The following is a 17,011-nucleotide window of genomic DNA, read 5'->3' as shown; positions in this document are numbered from 1 at the left end:
CGTTCCTGTGGGTCACGCGTTCTTTAAACGTGAGATTGAGGCACTTTACGGTGTAGCTCAGGTCTTCTATATATCCATGCTGCATTCTGCCTACTTCTTATATCATTTACCAAGTTAACAGGGTAGAAACTCCCAGCTCCAACTGTGGGTTTGTCTATTTTCCTTCCACTACGGTCTCATGTATTCTGTTGCTCTATGTAAGGGGACTCCATACTTAGGACAGTTACATTCTGTGGCAGATTGCCGCATGGGTCATTATGTAATATCTTTTTCATTTTTTGTTCTAAAGTCCACTTTGCCTGACACAGTTGTCCCTCACTGTCTGTGAAGGACTGGTTCACTCTGAGTGGACACCCCCCACTCAGAGTACCAAAATTCACAAATGCTCAAGGCCCTTTTATGTTACAGTGTAGTACTATATAAACACTCATCTTCCTGTGGACTTGAAATCCTGTCTAGATTATTGTATATAATAAATACAATATAAAGACTATGAAAAAATGTTATGCTGTATTTATCTAGGAAATTATTACAAGAAATAAAGCTGACAATGTTCAGTACAGACTTTTATTTTCCCTGAATGTTTTTACTCTGTGGTTAGTTGAATCTGGATTTGAAACCTGCAGATGCAGAGGGACAACTATATTAATGTGCCATTTCAGCCTTCTCCTGATTAGTGTTTGCATGATGTATTCAGTAGTGTTCTGGTAAGTGCTTAACAAATGTCTTCAGGTGAGGAAGAAAAAAGTACTCATTTATAGATTTTGCTGTTTATCATGATGTAAGGACTCTGACCATGGCAGACTTCGGGGTACAAGCATGACATTGTCAAAAACAGATGCTAAAAGTCTTCTCTCATGGGTCAGGATAAGCCTCCTCTTGCACACTCCCATCAATTCCTCTTTCTGCCCCTTGTTTAACCTGTCTCTGTGCCTTTACACTTAAAGTGTACTTCATATAGATGGCATTTTTTATCTACTCTAATAATCTCTGCCTTGCCATTGATATTTAGGCCATTTATATTTAATGTAATTATTGATATGGCTGAATTTAAGTATATCATCTTTCTCTTTCTTCTACTCACTGTATTTTATCTCTGTTCCTTTTTTCTACCTTATTTTTAAATTACTTGATGATTATTTATGATTCCATTCTAACTTATCTATTAGCTTATTATTTATACCTCTTTTTAAAATCAACAATTCAGAGTTTGATGTAGATTTACAATGTGCATTATCGATTAACTGGAATCTATGCTTGAATATGAATAATGTAAGAATCTCTAAAAAACATACTCTCAAATCCTTGCATACATCTTTTGTGCTATTTACTATAAATTCAAAATTCACTGATTTTATTTTTGCTTCAGATATTCAATTATATTTTATAGTGGTTAAAAATTTTTAAATTTAATTTTATGCTTACCTTTTTTGCTTATTTCTGGTATTCTTTTTCTGTTTGTGTAGCTTCACTTTTTCTTTTGGTAGCACCTCATATTCACTCTACCTAAAGGACTTCCTATAAACATTTTTACAATGCAAGTCTACTGGGAATGAATTCATTTGTTTTTTAAATTTTTTTTTTCTTGGGAAACTATCGATTTCCATTTTAACTGGATACATGTTTTAAGTGAACAGCTTTTTTCTCCTCCAGGTCTTCTTTATGTCACTCCATTGCCTCTGACTTACAATGTTTCTGATAATGAATCTGTTGTGATTCTTACCTCTGTTCCTCTGTAGGTTATATGGCTTTTTTTCTTGAGCTGTGTCCAAGATTTTTTTTTTTAATCTTTGGTTTTAGATCTGATGTATTTGGATGTATCAGGTTTTGTTTTTATTTTCAATGTTTTTCTTTGTTGATGTTCTCTCAACTTCTTGAATATGTAGTTTGATGATTCGTCATTTTTGCAAATTTTTTGGTCATTATCTCTGCAAAATTTTTTTCTGATTCATTCTGTATTTCTCTGTTCTGTTTCTGGGATTCCAATTATACATAAATAGACCTTTGGAACTTCCTCCACAGCCTTTGGATACTCTGTCCCTATCACCACCACCACTACCACCATTTCTTTTCTTTTTAAGAGTTTCATTTTAAGTAACTTCTTTTGACCTCCCTTTGGGTCTGTGGATGAGCCTTTTGGAACCATTTTTCATGTCTGGCACTCTGTTTTGGTATGTGTTTGTGTTTAGCATTTCTGTGTGATTATTTTTATACTTTCCATCTTTTTGCTGAAATACCTATTGAATCTGCACAGAATGCCTACGTTCTTGTGGTTAATGCAAGCTCTACAGTTCTTCACTAGGGAGAGTGACACATGTTAAATTCTTTGTCTATCAGTCTCCACACCTAGTTCATATCTGAATATGGTTCTATTGAATTCCTTCTCTCTCACAGTGGGGTTTTGTTTCTTGCTTTGTCACATGTCCTGTATTTGGGTTAAAATCTGGACATTGTGTAGGACTGTGTCTATTCCTAGAAATGGTACTGACTTCTCTGCTTCTGTGCCTTTGCGTCGGTGTGGGCGGGGGATGAGTCAATCTGGTCAGGGGTTGAGCTTGACGTGGGTTTTGTTCTGCTATGGTCCTCCTCAGCGCACCACCTCTAGAGTCAGACCAGTGAGTATTTTCCTCAATGGCCCCTGTTCCACCTTCAGCTCGAGGTTTGCCTGCAGGCCTCTGCCTCTCCATGTGCCTTGCCCTGGCAGTGGGCTCCTGCATCTTGGTACCTGACACTTGATGATCTTGTTTGGTTGGGGGCCGTACATGATCATTGTTGTTTTGGTCCAGGCTCAGTCAGGAAGGTCTGTGTCTATTGGTCTTGGGACTCTTAAAGGTATTTCTCACTGATCTTGTCCCTTTCCCCAAAGGAGGAGATCACTGTCTTGAGTTCAGAATGATTTTCTTTCTCTTTCCCTTGCAGAGTTTTATGATCTTTGTTCAATCCCCTACCCTCATGGGTATTAGTCTGTGCCTTTTGAAAAATCTGCTGCCTTCCTCCATGAGCCTAAGACATTTTTCCATCAAGATATGGGGAGATGGGTCAAGCAGTCCTTACCTTTCCTAACACAGCAGTTATTCTTTTCCCTAAGTCCTGTGACATCAAGGTAAGCTTCTGCAGTCTCCTTTCCTGGCCTGGTCTTTTTCCTGACCACACAGTGAGGTCTATAGAGAAGACCTTGTGAGAAGATGCAGATTCCCTTTGTATCTGGAAAAACATTGGTTCAATTCTGTCACTTAGGCCCAAACACAACCTTGAGCATTTCATCAAGCATTTCAGCTGAAGTCTTCCCACCCTCTGGTAGGCAGCCCTGCCTTCTTCCCACAACACTCCCAAGGCAACACCTCCCTCTCTGCTGGAGGCGTCTGACTTTCTCCAGACTTCAAGCTAGTGGGTTCCAGAAAAGTTAGGGTCATGTGCATTTTCTAGCTTCTTCCCATCGCTAAGCTAGGCATGACACTCCAACTTGTACCTTGTAAACCGAACAAAATTGTTTAAAATCTTTGTAAGAATTGTCAGGGAAAAGAGAGATGATGATGGGGTAGATGCCGTAGACTGGAGAGTCCCAAAGTAATTTTGTTAAAAAAGTCAACTTTCCAGCTGGGTCCTAAAAGGTGAGTCACGATTGTTCAAAAGAGATGGCAAAGCAGTGCATGGAGAAGGAACTGCATTTGCCAAGGCCCTGAAGCAAAAAGAGTGTGTGTGACCCTTTAGAACTGAAAGAAAACTAGTTTGACCTGAGCAACACAAGCGAGGAAGAGGAGCCCTACTCACAGACAGGGCCAGACCACGCAGCACTGAACGTCATGTTGGAGCTTTCGGGCTATGGCAAGTGCAGTGGGAAAGTTTTAGAAAGCATTAATTGTCTTGGATAAACAGAGAATCTGGAGTCCTTTAAGAGAGTGGTGCTGTGGGCTGAGCATCCCTAAAACAAAAATAGGAAAGTCAAAATACTCCAAAACTCAAAAGGCTTTCAACATTGGCATGATTCCACAAGCGGAAAAGTTTATACCTGAGCTCATGTGACAAATCACAGTGAAAACACAAGCATGCTAAAAATATTATAAAGAATTACCTTCCAGCTATATGTATAAGGTATATATGCAACTTAAAAGGATTTCATGTTTGGACATGGGTCCATCCCCAAGACAGCTCTTTAGGTATGTGAAAATACTCTAAAATCTGAAAAGATCAGAAATTCAAAATATTTATGGTCCCAATCATTTTGGTTCAGGGCTACTCAACCTGTATGTAAGTGAATTTTTCTATCAGCATGAGATGGTATTTAGAAGCTTATCCCCAGTGTTGCGTATTAACTGTGTAACCTGCACTGATCGATCCTCTGTTTCCAGCTAGACTATCACTCTCCATGGAAACCGATTTTTCCATCTACTAGTTGATTCTGACCCAGTACCATGAAGCGGTTTTCTGGTGTTGGTTCATGTTTTATTTCTGCAGTGTGTCCCTGTTTACTCATTAGCCAACTAAACTTCCCCTCTTCCTCTTCCCCTGCCAATTGTGAAGTCCTAATGGTCAATAGCTGAACAGTTTCTTACACTTTAATGAAACCCTTTTTTCTGTTGCTTTTAATGCTAATAACATCCCCAGAAAGAGAGAAATTATCAGACTGATGTGGTGGTTTCATTTTTATCTCAAATTACTATGCAAGCATGTGATACCCAAGTTCATCTGGCTAGCTATGAGCAGAGCAAATTAAATTACCCCAAGGAACCCAGGGAGAGGTAAGCCTGCTGCTCACCTCTATTTTCCACAGATTCTTGGTACATTTTAATGCACAGAATTATGACAGAGCTATTGAATCATTTGGGGACATGTCCAGCTGGTGCCTCTATGGAGCAGGGCCTTCATTTACACATGCATTTTATTGCCTGTTCAGTATTGAAAACTAGCTCACATCTGTCTGGAACATGCTTTGTGCCACCCCTGGAACTGAAGTTGTCACATCTTATGTGTGTATATATATATATTGTCATGGGGTGGGGACCGTTGTTATGCCATGTTATTGGAAACTTATTCTGGTGTAAAGTGCTTGCACAATGACAGACAGCCAGTAAAGGCAGCCTCCAGGATCCCAAGCCAGGACTCTGTGACATCAACTTCTTTGCCACTGTGATACACAGAGCATTTACTTCCAGAACAGGTTGGTGAGAGTCCCTGAGAATCTGGGGCTGACTTAGTCTTGCCTCTTTCCTCAGAGAGCTCAAAGGCCAGGAAAGAGGGTGTGAGTGTCATTTACTAAGACACAGCCAGGGCATGCTGCTGGGCACGCTGCTGGGCATGCTCCTGGGAGGAATGGGCAAGGGCTGGCAGAGTCTGGAGCGTGGATGGCTGTATCGCTGGGCCAGGAGGGGGATGACAAGGGCCTCCATGACTATTCCCCAGGGGGCATGAATCTGGTCTGGGTCTTGAAGTATAAATAGGAGTTCGTGAGAACCAAGGACAGAGTGAAGATTATCAGGCAAGTAAGTCATAGAAGGTTAAAAAGTGCATCCTGTTCTTCAAAGTCAGCACAATGGATGGAGAAAGGACGGTGGCCGGGTAGGAGGCCATGGGGTGGTGGGGCCTGTTTTTAGAAAGTTGTCGTGATAAGGATTTTGACCTTTGTTGAACAGTCAGTTGTAAAATGGTTTTAAGCCAGTGCTTTGAGCATGTCAGTAACCGGCAGTCATTCGATGGGAGAGCGTTTGGGGCAGGTACTGTGTGCTCAGTGAACAGTACACATGGCTCCATTTTCCCAAAAGGCTAATGTAGCAGATGTTGTTATCCTTCCTACAAACAAGGAAACTGAGATACAAATGACCTGAGGCCGTCGTGCCGGAGGCTGGGAGCTGAGTCTCAGTGGTAAAAGCCTGGCGCCTCGAGCTCTCTGATCCTGGTCCTGTGGACCTGGAAAGGTCTTTCAGGGGCAGGGGGCGGTGGGCCTCCCAGAGTGGAGGCAGGAGATGGTAAGGCCAGTGCATGAGGCAGGCAGAGATGAAGAAGAGCAGAGTAGAGGGCAGAGGAGGCTAGGGAGGAAGTTCCTGAAAGGGAAAGTGACGAGGCTGGCGAGGAATCAAGTGCTCAGACACAGAGGCTCGCGAGGGGCCAGCCCGCCTGACCCCTCGGCCTCAGACTGCCACGGAGCAGACCATCGGCTGAGACAGAAGCCAGGAGAGGGGCCCGTGAGGGGGAGTGGGCGTGGCAGGTGGATGCTGTGCCCGAGCGACCTGCAGGCGGAGGTGCCAGCTGCACAGTCCGGCTGTCCTGGACCGGGAGGTCAAGCTGGCGACGTGGTCTTGCCGTGAAAGTCTCAGTGGGAAGGGGAGCTGGGGGCCGGCCCTGGCTGGGCCAAACATTTCACTCCTCCAGCTTCTGTCCCTCCCAGGGCAGAACACTGGGGGGACCAGGGAAAGTCCCTCGATGCCCCCTCCAGGCTGGAACGTGGGTTCTCTGTCCTCAGCCCAGCAGGGAGTGACTGCTGCCGAACTAGGTCCTGGAAGCTGTCAGCGCAGGCCAGGGGCAGACGGGCATCTCCCTCTCCACCGCAGCCGCCAGGACCCTCAGCAGCGCTCACGGCCCTGGAGCGGCAGGCTGACAAGGTCACTGTAGGAAGTCATCGTGCTGTTGGTGGTTTTGGTCTAGTGAAGAAATGAAGTCCGTGTGGGTAGCATAGGGTGGCAATCCCAGCAAGTGCGTGCACACATTTAGCAGGGGAAGGAAGACAACCTCTTTCATCAGACTGTGTGCCCTCGCCCTCTGGAAGGTCAGTTATGTGGTGCTCTGCTGCCCTGGGAATCCAAAGTCAATTTTTACTTCAAATCTGCTTCCAAAGAATGACTCAGCTGCTGGTGGAGGTGGTGGCAGGAGGCGAAGCTGGTCTTCACTTGCCCTGGGCCATGCCGGGGGCACAGCCAAGGCTCCACGGTGCCCAGCAGTGTGCTAATGGTTCCCAGGAACCCACAGAGCAAGCAGCACACAGCGGAGGGTGGATGAGTCCTCGGGAGGTGGGGGAAGGAAACGGGTGCTGCGGGGAATCCAGAACCAGTTCCCAAACAGTTTCCCTCATCGTGTTAACGTGCATGTTATGGAGAAACCTCTTGTTTTCTCTTTTGGGTCGTATCAAAACCCTGATTTCCTCAAAGGTGAAGTTCCTGGACCTTCATAAATGCACTTGCTTTTGATTCCAACTGAATTGACACATCAATTGTGGAGAGGTGTTGCACTATAAAACATAAGATATATGCAGAATTACGCATGTGTGTGTATACATATTTATTATCTAGAGTTTTACTTTCATCATATACATAAAGATGGGATCATGCTGGGAAATGAATGGACTTCACAGGAGACAGAGCGAGGTTCTGACTGTTGTTGTGGTTAGCCCTGGAGAATGGAGGAGACCAGGTTCATTTGGGGCCTGGAGCCTCAGTAGCTGGGTCCCCTTGGACATGGCACTTAATCTCTCCAAGCCTCAAATTCCTGCAATAGACATGATAATAGTACTCACCTCGCAAGTCCCTGCTGAGGATAAAATGAGAAAGAGCAGGTGGAGCTCAGTAGGTCCCTGGCCTCAGCACGGTGTGTCGAGTTAGCTCTCTGGGGAGGACATACCATGCAAAGAATCCTAAAGAGCTCCTGGCACCTGGTAGGTGCTCAGTAAACGGCCACATTAACATGGCAACGCTTGGTGTTGTAACAAAGCTGCTTCTCATTCTCATAGTAACAAGGGAACCACTGTCTGGAGCCTGAGTTTTGAGTTATAAGAAGGACATTCCTGTCCAGCTCTTCCACTCACTATCTCCCTGGGCCTCACTGGGCCTGTTTCTTCATCTGGCCCGGGTTGCTTCAAGGACGGGATGGCTCACTGTATGTAGGTAGAGCTCTTTGTGTCTACCAAGCTCCACACAAATGCTGTGCACAGGTGGTGATGTTTGCAGTTGCATTTCCAGGAGCTGCTGACAGACTTGCTGGTGGCTGTTCCTTTGATGGGGCATTGGAAGAAATTTCAGCTGGTGTTTCCCTAGATGACCTGGAGGAATTCCATCCACCCGTCATCTCAGCAGGCCTATGCAGACGTTGAGCCTGGACAGCCTTGCTGGGTGTGGCACAGCCTACTCAGAGGATCTGCTCACTGTGTCATCAGTGTTCTCCTGCCCCAAGAGTCCTTCACAGTGTTGGCCCAGAGCGTAGGGCTGCCTCCTCAGTGGGACACGTGACAGCTGGCTCAGACTCCACGTTGTTGGGAAGGAGGATGAATTCTTGCTGAGCTCCTACAACAGGCTTCTGCACGCGGCTGCTGCTCCTTCAAGATTAGCTTATTTATAAACTGTGTGTAAAGAGGTTGGAACAGGGCTTGGCCTGAGGGGAGGGCTGTATAAATGCTTGTTGTTTCTATCATGATTGTTGATCTTTTTAATCAGTCAACAGATTTCCCTGTATGTCCTCATGCCAGGAGAGGCATGGAGGACCAGGGAAAACAGAAGTTCCCTTCCCTCAAGGAGCTTTGAGCCCAGAGAGAAAGCAGACCATTAAGTCAAATGCAGAAAGAGGTGGAGAGAGTGTGGGGGCAAAGAGGAAGGCTCCAGGTGGCCCAGGGATGAGGAGACAATAATAGCACAGTGCGCCATCCTGAGGGTCCACGCCTGTGTGAAGAGCCTTGTCTGCACAGGTCAGTTCTTGGAGAATGTGGCCCTGGAGCTACATCTTTGATGACAGGGCCTGGTGAATTAGGGAAGTGAGACAGGGAGGGAGAGAGATGAGGTGTTCCGGTAGCAGCCCAGAGCTGAGAGGGTGGAGCCAGCATGGCATGGGCAATCACAGTGGCACAATACAGCTGTCCTCCTGCCATAGTTTTCTTTCCACAGCCTCAAGTGCCCAAGATCAACTGTGATCCAAAAATACTAAAGGAAGAATTCTAGAATAAAGCAGTTTATAAGTTTTAAATTGTTTGTGCTTTTCTGAGTAGTGTGATAAAATATGCTGTCCAGATCAGGCTGTGAATCATGCCTCTGTCCAGTGTATCTATACTATATAGCTTACCCTCCCGTTAGTCACTATGTTATCAGATCAACAGTAACAGTATCACAGTGTAGCTCTTACTTGGTAGCCTAAAGCTACATTGCAATGCCTGCCACTCACTTCATCTCATCAGGTGGCTCGTGTATATCACACATGAAGAAGTATAAGCCAGGAACAGTGGTGTGTGCCTGGAATCCCAATGACTGAAGAGGCTGAGGCAGGAAGATTGACAGCTAGAGGCTCCTGAGTAACTTATCAAGACCATTCTCAAAAGTAAAAAAATAAATAAAAAAGGTCAGGGAATGTAGCTCAGTGATAAAGTACCCCAGGTTCAATCCCCTGTATTGAAGAATAAGAGGAGAGGGGAGGAGAAGAGGAAATACAGAAGAAGAAGATATTCTCAGAGAGAAGGAGATGGCACTCCCATGACTTTTATTGCCGCAGTCCGGCTGCAGCAAAATAACCGGGGGGTGACGAAGAACTTGTGTAGATTGATACAGCAGGAGTAGGAGCCGTTTATTGCAGGACAGGAGCAGTATTTATACATTCCACACAGCTTATCTAATTATACAGCAGTCAACCAATCAGGAATCTCCACACTTAATGGCTCGCTTTTGTTACTTCTCAAACCACTCCCTCTGGCATTTTGCCAGGCACCATCCAGACTTGTTTACGAACTCTAACATTCCCCTGGCAAAATGCCAGGTGTTATTTTGACTTGTTTACAGACTCTAACATTTTATGACAGTATATCGTGTTATTAGGAGGGCTCTCTTGTACTCTTATTCACTATTGTTAATCTTTCCTGGAATGAACAGCTGCATCACCTGCAGCATTAATGCAAACTCCTGAACATGGAGTCACCCCTAGAGGGAGTAAGAGGGTAGCTGGGGCAATTTCTCTTCCTCCTGAGCCAGGAGCCAACTCTAACAAGGAGGGGACACAGCCCAGCGGTTTCCAGAGGACCCGTCACCTCTGCCACACAGACATTACAAGAGCCTGAGAGCTGCATTTACTTCTGAGACAGACATGGACAAGCTGGACCAGCTCTGTGGCATAAGGGTGAAAGAGCTAGTGACATGCATTTATTAAGCACCTACTGTGTACTGGCTGAGTAGCAAGCTTGGGAGGGAGGAGTAGAAAGCAGAGACTGTATCAGACACTGATCCCAGAAGCTCAGTCCCCTCCTGGTGGTCCCTGGTGCAGGGGAAGGATTTGTTCTCTGAAGCCCAGAGACACTCATTGCAGCTCTGCTGAGCTTCTAGGTGACCCCGGCAAGTTCCTTGCCTTTAAACAACAGGACTTATTTTCTCACAGTTCTGGAAGCCAGAAGTCTGATACCAAGGCACTAGCAAAGCCACACTCCTCCAGGAGTCCCCAGGGAAGGAGCCCCTACCTCTTCCAGCCCCTGGCAACTCCAGGTGTCCTTGGCTGGTGGCCGTATCACTCTGGACTCTGCACAGAGTTATCTCCTCAGTGTCCCAAACCCCACTCCCCTTGGTCTTTTAATACATCAATCATTTTGTTTAGAGCCCAACCTAAATCCAGGGTCCTTTGTTTTTCCCTAAGATATTTAACTTAATTACATCTGAAAAGACTCTATTCCAGATATAGTCCCATTCACAGGTACCGGGCATTGGGGCTTGGACATATCTTTTCAGGGTGCTGCCTCCAAACACACCCCCTTGTGCCTCAGCTTCCTCATCTGAAGATGGAGCTCATGTGGCCCCCATCTCCCTGGCATCTGGGAGGGTAGGTAGACGTGTGCACTGACCCCCAACACAGCACCTGCCGCCACTCACCCATCTGTGAAAGGCTGCTGTCCGGGACACGGCTTGTGCCCATCATTCCAGCTCTAAACCTGGACCTGGCCCTCGAGGTTAAGCACTATGACTCTAGGCCACCAAAGCGGTCATTTTGATGGCATAAGAGTTATGACGTAGGTGTAGTTTCTGTTCAATCATCAGCCCCAAGCGCTGCGGGAGGAGGGGGTTTGTCACTTGATTGGTCATGACAGCTGGGAGGATCAGTCACCTGCAGTTTCTACCCTGAATTCCTCAGGGCTGTCCTGCTCAGAGCTGTCCTGCTGTCCAGCAGCTGTCCAGATGTGGGGATGCGTAGACTCCTCCTCTCCCAGAGCCCTCGGGATAGAGGGAAGGGGGACAGGCGTGTGGCTTGTGGTTCAGGGTGTGCTCAAGCTCAGCTTCTGGCTAGGTCCTGGGATCCAGGTGGGACATGGGCGAACACAGCCTGGGCCCAGCACATGCTGAGAAACCAGTAGATATGTTCTCTCAGATGCTTCGGGAACAGGTCAGCTTGTTGAGTTTGGAGTCAGGCTGAACTGGGGGTCACAGGAAGGGACCCACAAAAAGATGCTGAAAATGCAAACCCTCAGGGTCCAGAGGAGGCTGAGGAGGACGGGGTTCAGGACAGACCCAGTTTCTGGTCTGGGTGACTGTGCAGGTGGTGGGGCGGCTAAGGAAGAGCAGAGCAGCCGCTCAACCCCCATTCATGATGCCTGCTGTTTACAGAGCACCCTGGGCCGGGCATCCTGCTGAGCGACCGGCTTGTGTTAGCCTAGTTAATCCTCCCCACAGTCAATGAATAAACCACTGCTATTAAGGCACATTTTATAGACGGAGGCCAAGGGAGTTCAGGTAGCTTGTTGAACCCTGCTCCAGCCAGCCGCCTGTCTGCCTGTTTCCCACAGGCCTTTGTCGAGATCAAATAACCTAAGGGGACATTTCCTCAAGCTCCGGATTTCCCCATTCTCCCTCCAGGCCCAGAGCATGTTTTAAACTGAAAGATCCTAGGCGTGAGCCTGATTCAACAGGGACACAGCGGAGAGCAGAGCACTTGCCAGCTCTGTGCAGCTGGCTCAGGGTCCCTCTTGGAATCTGTCTGTGTAGGGTGGCAGACGCTGGCGCATCCTGGATGCTGTTGGAGAAGGGAAAGGAGCACCACATGAAATGGGAAGAAAATAGAGAGTCTCGACAGGGCCTCTGGTCAGACCGTCTAGGGGTGCTGGGTGCATGGTCTCTGCTCAGCAAAGACTTGAAGAACGGGACACAGAGGTGGCAAGCCAGCCGCAGGGTCATGGCAAAAGCCACAGACAGACTTGTCTGAAGAGAAGGGGCCCCAGAGCTGGATTCTGGTGGGGAGGGTCGGCCTGTTATTTTCAAGGTCTGGAATTTCCTCCTCCCCTTATCTGCTCCCCTGTTGTGTGCTCCTCCTAGTGTTGATCGGGGGCCCCTCCGTCATGTGTCTGTTTAGTTATTTTATTGGATCCCCCGCTTAGGAGCACAAGGAGGGGAGCGTCTGTCTGGTTGTTTCTTGTGTCCACAAGTGCTTCTGTCAAGCAGGAAGTTGACCCCATCAGAAGTCCTCTCCGCGCTCCTTTGACGTGGCCCTGCCCCCACCTCCTCCCCGCCATCGTGCCAGGGCTGCCCAGGCCCTTCTGCACCTCCCCACCAGCCGCCCTGTTCTTTCTCATCTGCCCCCATGCCTAGTGCCAGCCTGGAAATGAAGTCCAGATGGCTTCAAGCACAACCCGTGTGGCTCCCTGGGACAGACTTTGTCTTCTCTGGAAACTGAAACATGGAACTATGGGCAGGAACTCCCAGGACAGCCGCCGTGCCCTGAAGGATAGGGGCCCACCTCCCCACCTCGGTGGTCCCTCTTCCCATCCCTCACTGTGTTTTCTATTGTGAAATTCATAGAACACAGAATTGACCACCTTCAAGTGGACGTTCAGTGGCATGCAGTCGGCGCCAGTGCTGTGCAGCATCATCTCCATCTAGTTCCCAATAGGATCACACCCAGAGGGAACCCAGAACCCTAAGGCGGCTGCTTCCACCCCCTCCCCTCCCCAGCCCTTGGCACCCCGCCGTCTGCCTTCCGGTGCACTCCCCTGTTCTGGGTGCTTCGTATCAGATCCCACCTGTGTCCAGAGAGCACTGCTCCTGAGGCAGCTCCAGGCACAAAGAGCTCCAAGCCTCCCGGGGGACACCTGGCCAGGGAGCTGGGCAGGAGGCTCAGCTTTTCCCTCCTCGCTGCGGGTCTCGCCCGCCCTATTTATCAACCCCCCCACACACACTGCACCCACCTACGGTGGCCACATGAACCGCCCTTCCAGCAGGGGCCTCTAGGGCTCCTGTTTGCCTTCTGCCCAGATGGCCACTCTTTCCTGGGATGCTGTACCTTGCCCTGGAGCCTGCTCCTGGCTGACCGAGGGCGGGAACTGCCATGAGAGAGGATCCTGGCTGCACCTCCTGAGAAGCTGGGTTCTTTCCCCACGTCCCATCCAGGGTCGGGGTCACCCACTGTAACGTGCAACGTGTTCTCTTTGTCTTGTCTTTGGCAGCCCCCGAAGTCTTCCAGGTGTACGTGGACGGAGGCCCCGGGTACTCGTACCCTGTCGACTGGTGGTCCCTGGGCGTCACGGCCTACGAGCTGCTGCGGGGCTGGGTGAGATGCGTGGGGACAGGAGGGACCATGGAGCGGGACAGAGGTTCTCATGTGGGCTGGGTGGATCGTGGGCTTCTGTCCCCACAGCTGTGTGTCACCGGAGGGCCCTGAGCATGAGAAGGGCCCTCTGTGGGCTCCCGGTCCAGCCCTGCCTTCTGCTGCCGGTTAACACCAGGTCAGAAGCCCTGCGGCTTCCAGCTCCCCTCTGAACGCACCCGAAATCCCTGAGCCTGGTTTCCTGGCTCCATCAAGGCCCTTTAAGGGTAGAGACTGTGCTGTAGAGCTGGGCTGGGGCGATCGGTAAACATTTTGATTTTAGTTCATCTGCATTTAATAGCTGAGATGAGTAATAGAGCGACTTGACAACCAACTAATCACCCATATTTTATTTTTTTGTTTTTTATTTTTTATTCTAATTTGTTATATATGACAGCAGAATGAATTATAGTTCATATTACACACATAGAGCACAATTTTTCCTATCTGGTTGTCTACAAAGTATGTTCACACCATTCGTGTCTTCATACGTGTACTTAGGGTAGTAAATGTCCATCTCATTCCACCGTCTTTCCTACCCCTTCCCCCTCCCTCTCCCTCCCTCCCCTTTGCCCTATCTAGAGTCCCTCCATTCCTCCCATGCTCCCCTGAAATCGCCATTATGAGTCAAGATCCTCACATCAAAGAAAACATTCAGCCTTTGGTTTTTTGGGATTGGCTTGCTTCACTTACCATTATCTTCTCTAACTCCATCCATTTACCTGCAAATGCCATGATTTTATTCTCTTTTAATGCTGAGTAATATTCCACTGTGTATATATACCAAAATTCCCCTATCCATTCATCCACTGAAAGGCATCTGGGTTGGTACCATAATTTAGCTATTGTGAATTGTGCTGCTATAAACATTGATGTGGCTGTGTCCCTGTAGTATGCTGTTTTTAAATCCTTTGGGTATAAACCAAGGAGAGGGACAGCTGGGTCAAATGATGGTTCCATTCCCAGCTTTCCAAGGAATCTCTATACTGCTTTCCATATTTGCTGCACCAATTTGCAGTCCCACCAGCAATGTATGAGTGTACCTTTTTCCCCACATCCTTGCCAACATTTATTGTTGTGTTCTTAATAGCTGCCATTCTGACTGGCATGAGCTAGAATCTTAGTTTTGATTTGCATTTCTCTAATTACTAGAGATGCTGGACATTTTTTCATATATTTACTGATTGTTTATAAATCATCTTCTAAGGAGTGTTCAGGACCTTGGCCCATTTATTGATTGGGTATTTGTGGGGTTTTTGGTGTTTAGCTTTTTGCGTTCTTTAAATACCCTAGAGATTAGTGCTCTATCTGATGTGCAGGTGGTAAAAATTTGCTCCCAAGATGTAGGCTCTCTATTCACATCACTGATTGTTTCTTTTGCTGAGAAGAAACTTTTTAGTTTGAATCCATCCCATGTATTGATTCTTCATTTTAATTCTTGTGCTATAGGAGTCTGATTAAGGAAGTTGGGGCCTAATCCCACATGATGGAGATTGGGGCCTACTGTTTCTTCTAATAGGTGCAGGGTCTCTGGTTTAATTCCTAGTCCTCGATCCACTTTGAGTTGAGTTTTGTACATGAACTAATCACCCATATTTCCATTCATGAAGAAAGCATTATGAATAAGACTACTTTCAAGGCCTGTCTTCCCAGAACAAGTATTGTTTGAAAATAAGGCCACCTCACCCCTCAGGACCACAGTTTTCTCCACTGTATGGAGGGGACACCAACCTTCAGTCCTCTCTGGAGCAGCGGTCAGAGGGTCTGTGCACTGCTCGTGGGAGACCGGGCCTGGGTCTTACTGGAGCTCAGAGCTCCTGCCACCGGTTGCAGCCGTGACCTGCTCTCACAGCTGTGTGCAGCCTGTTGGCAGAAGGTGCCCCGGGGGCCAGGCAGGGTCATTCATGGTGGGCGTCCCCACAGGCAGTGGTAATGGTGTGAATGAATGATGGGTGCCGTCTGTGGGCCGTGAGCATTCCAGGAGGACAAATGTTAGTCATCATCCTCTAGTTCAGGTCACTATTTTCTGCTCTTGATCTCAGTTATTTTCCCTAAATTCCTCAAAAACAAGATTATAGTTGGTGGTGTTTTTAGAATGCAAAAAAAAAAAAAAAGAAAGAAAGAAATGTGAATTTCCTCATTTTCTCCAGCACTGAATAAAGAATGAACAGCCCACAATCTTACTTGCTTCTGGTTGCGTCATTTGGTTCTGTGGATAGACGTGCTCAGAGGAGGACGTGAGGCTCCCGACACTGTGGACCAGAGCCCGCGGGCATCTGCCAGCGGTTGCTAGTCATACATCACCCACCACACAAGGGACCTTGGCCAGAGCTGCCCTCGCTGGCTGGATGCCCACCAGCAGAAAGGACCAGAACAGTCAAAGATGAGGCTTGGCGAGAAGCCCCAGGGATGGAGGGAATCTTGCTGCTTCAAAATAATGGCTTCATTTTTCATTCTCCTGGGAGTTCTGCTAGGAGATCCAGATGTCAGTTTCAACAGAAGAGGACGAAGCACATGGTCAGCCCGGGGCCTTGGGCATGGGCACAGGGTAACTGAATTAAAGGACACCTGCTATGGACAGTGCAAACCTTGGTCCCAGATACTTAGGACTGGATCAAACTTCTCCCCGGAAGGCAATGGGCCTATGCAAAGGGCTACTCTGCACTCACTCTGGAACAATTGCTGCAGTCAAAAGCTCCACTGAGAAGCCCTTGCATTTGCTGGTGCCGAGTGTGAATCTAAAGTTCCCCACGCTCTTTGCAATTCCCCAGTGGCAGTGTCCCTGACCCACCCAGGAACGTCTTGCCTCTAGAAGATGAAAAAGTCAGAGGGAATTTCCCTGCCCGTGATCTAGGATTTCAGAGCTGGAATGCTCTGGAAATGTCGGGTGGGAAAGGGGTGCCATTGATATGGACTGTCGGCCACGGGGCCTGGGAGTGCTACGGTCCTGCCCAGGAAACAGCCCTGTCTCCCACGAGGAGCCAGGGAGTGGGCAGGGTGTGAGGCTCGGGTGAGCACAGGTGGGGCTTACAGACTGCGCAGGAGGCAGGGGCAGGATCCAGCTTCCTAGAGCCAAAGGGGAGTCTCAGTTCCTTTCCCCACAGGCCTGCGGAGCAAGGGAAAGCCCCAGCCAGGCCACCTGGAGAGCAGGCTCCCCGTCACCCTGGGTCACCAACCAGCCCTCTAATGCAACCAGCGTAGGGAGAGATGTCAGGAGATGTGGGAACGCATACAGGACACCAGTGGCCATTCACAAAGAATTCAGTGGCAACTGGCTGGCAGGGAGCACTTCTGTCCCTCAGGGAGCACTTCTGACCCTCAGGGTGCTTCACCAACCCGCTCCTCCTCTCCCACATGGTGTTCTCTCCAGGGGCAGCTGGCTGGACAAGTGCCCCCTCCACAGTGCCCTCAGTCCTGCGCCCGTCCCCACTCAGAGGGGGCATTTGTATGTCAGGTGCAGAAGCAGTGACGTCATCAGCATAGGCCAGCGCAG

At 48.3% G+C, this 17,011-nt stretch overlaps 1 protein-coding gene across 2 annotated transcripts in view; it reads left to right on the top strand.

The window, feature by feature from the left end:
- Nucleotides 1-17,011, top strand: part of Stk32b (serine/threonine kinase 32B) — a 274,031-nt gene that overhangs the window by 235,243 nt on the left and 21,777 nt on the right. For both annotated transcript variants that reach the window (XM_027938027.2, XM_027938020.3), the window contains one exon: nt 13,379-13,482. In XM_027938027.2, coding sequence (XP_027793828.1) covers nt 13,379-13,482 — 104 coding nt within the window. The remainder of the gene's footprint in view (nt 1-13,378; nt 13,483-17,011) is intronic.

The sequence above is a fragment of the Marmota flaviventris genome, chromosome 7 (assembly GCF_047511675.1).
Source record: "Marmota flaviventris isolate mMarFla1 chromosome 7, mMarFla1.hap1, whole genome shotgun sequence".
Classification (NCBI taxonomy): domain Eukaryota; kingdom Metazoa; phylum Chordata; class Mammalia; order Rodentia; family Sciuridae; genus Marmota; species Marmota flaviventris.
The sequence above is the reverse complement of the archived record's forward strand: the minus strand, read 5'-3'. Positions and strand labels throughout refer to the sequence as shown.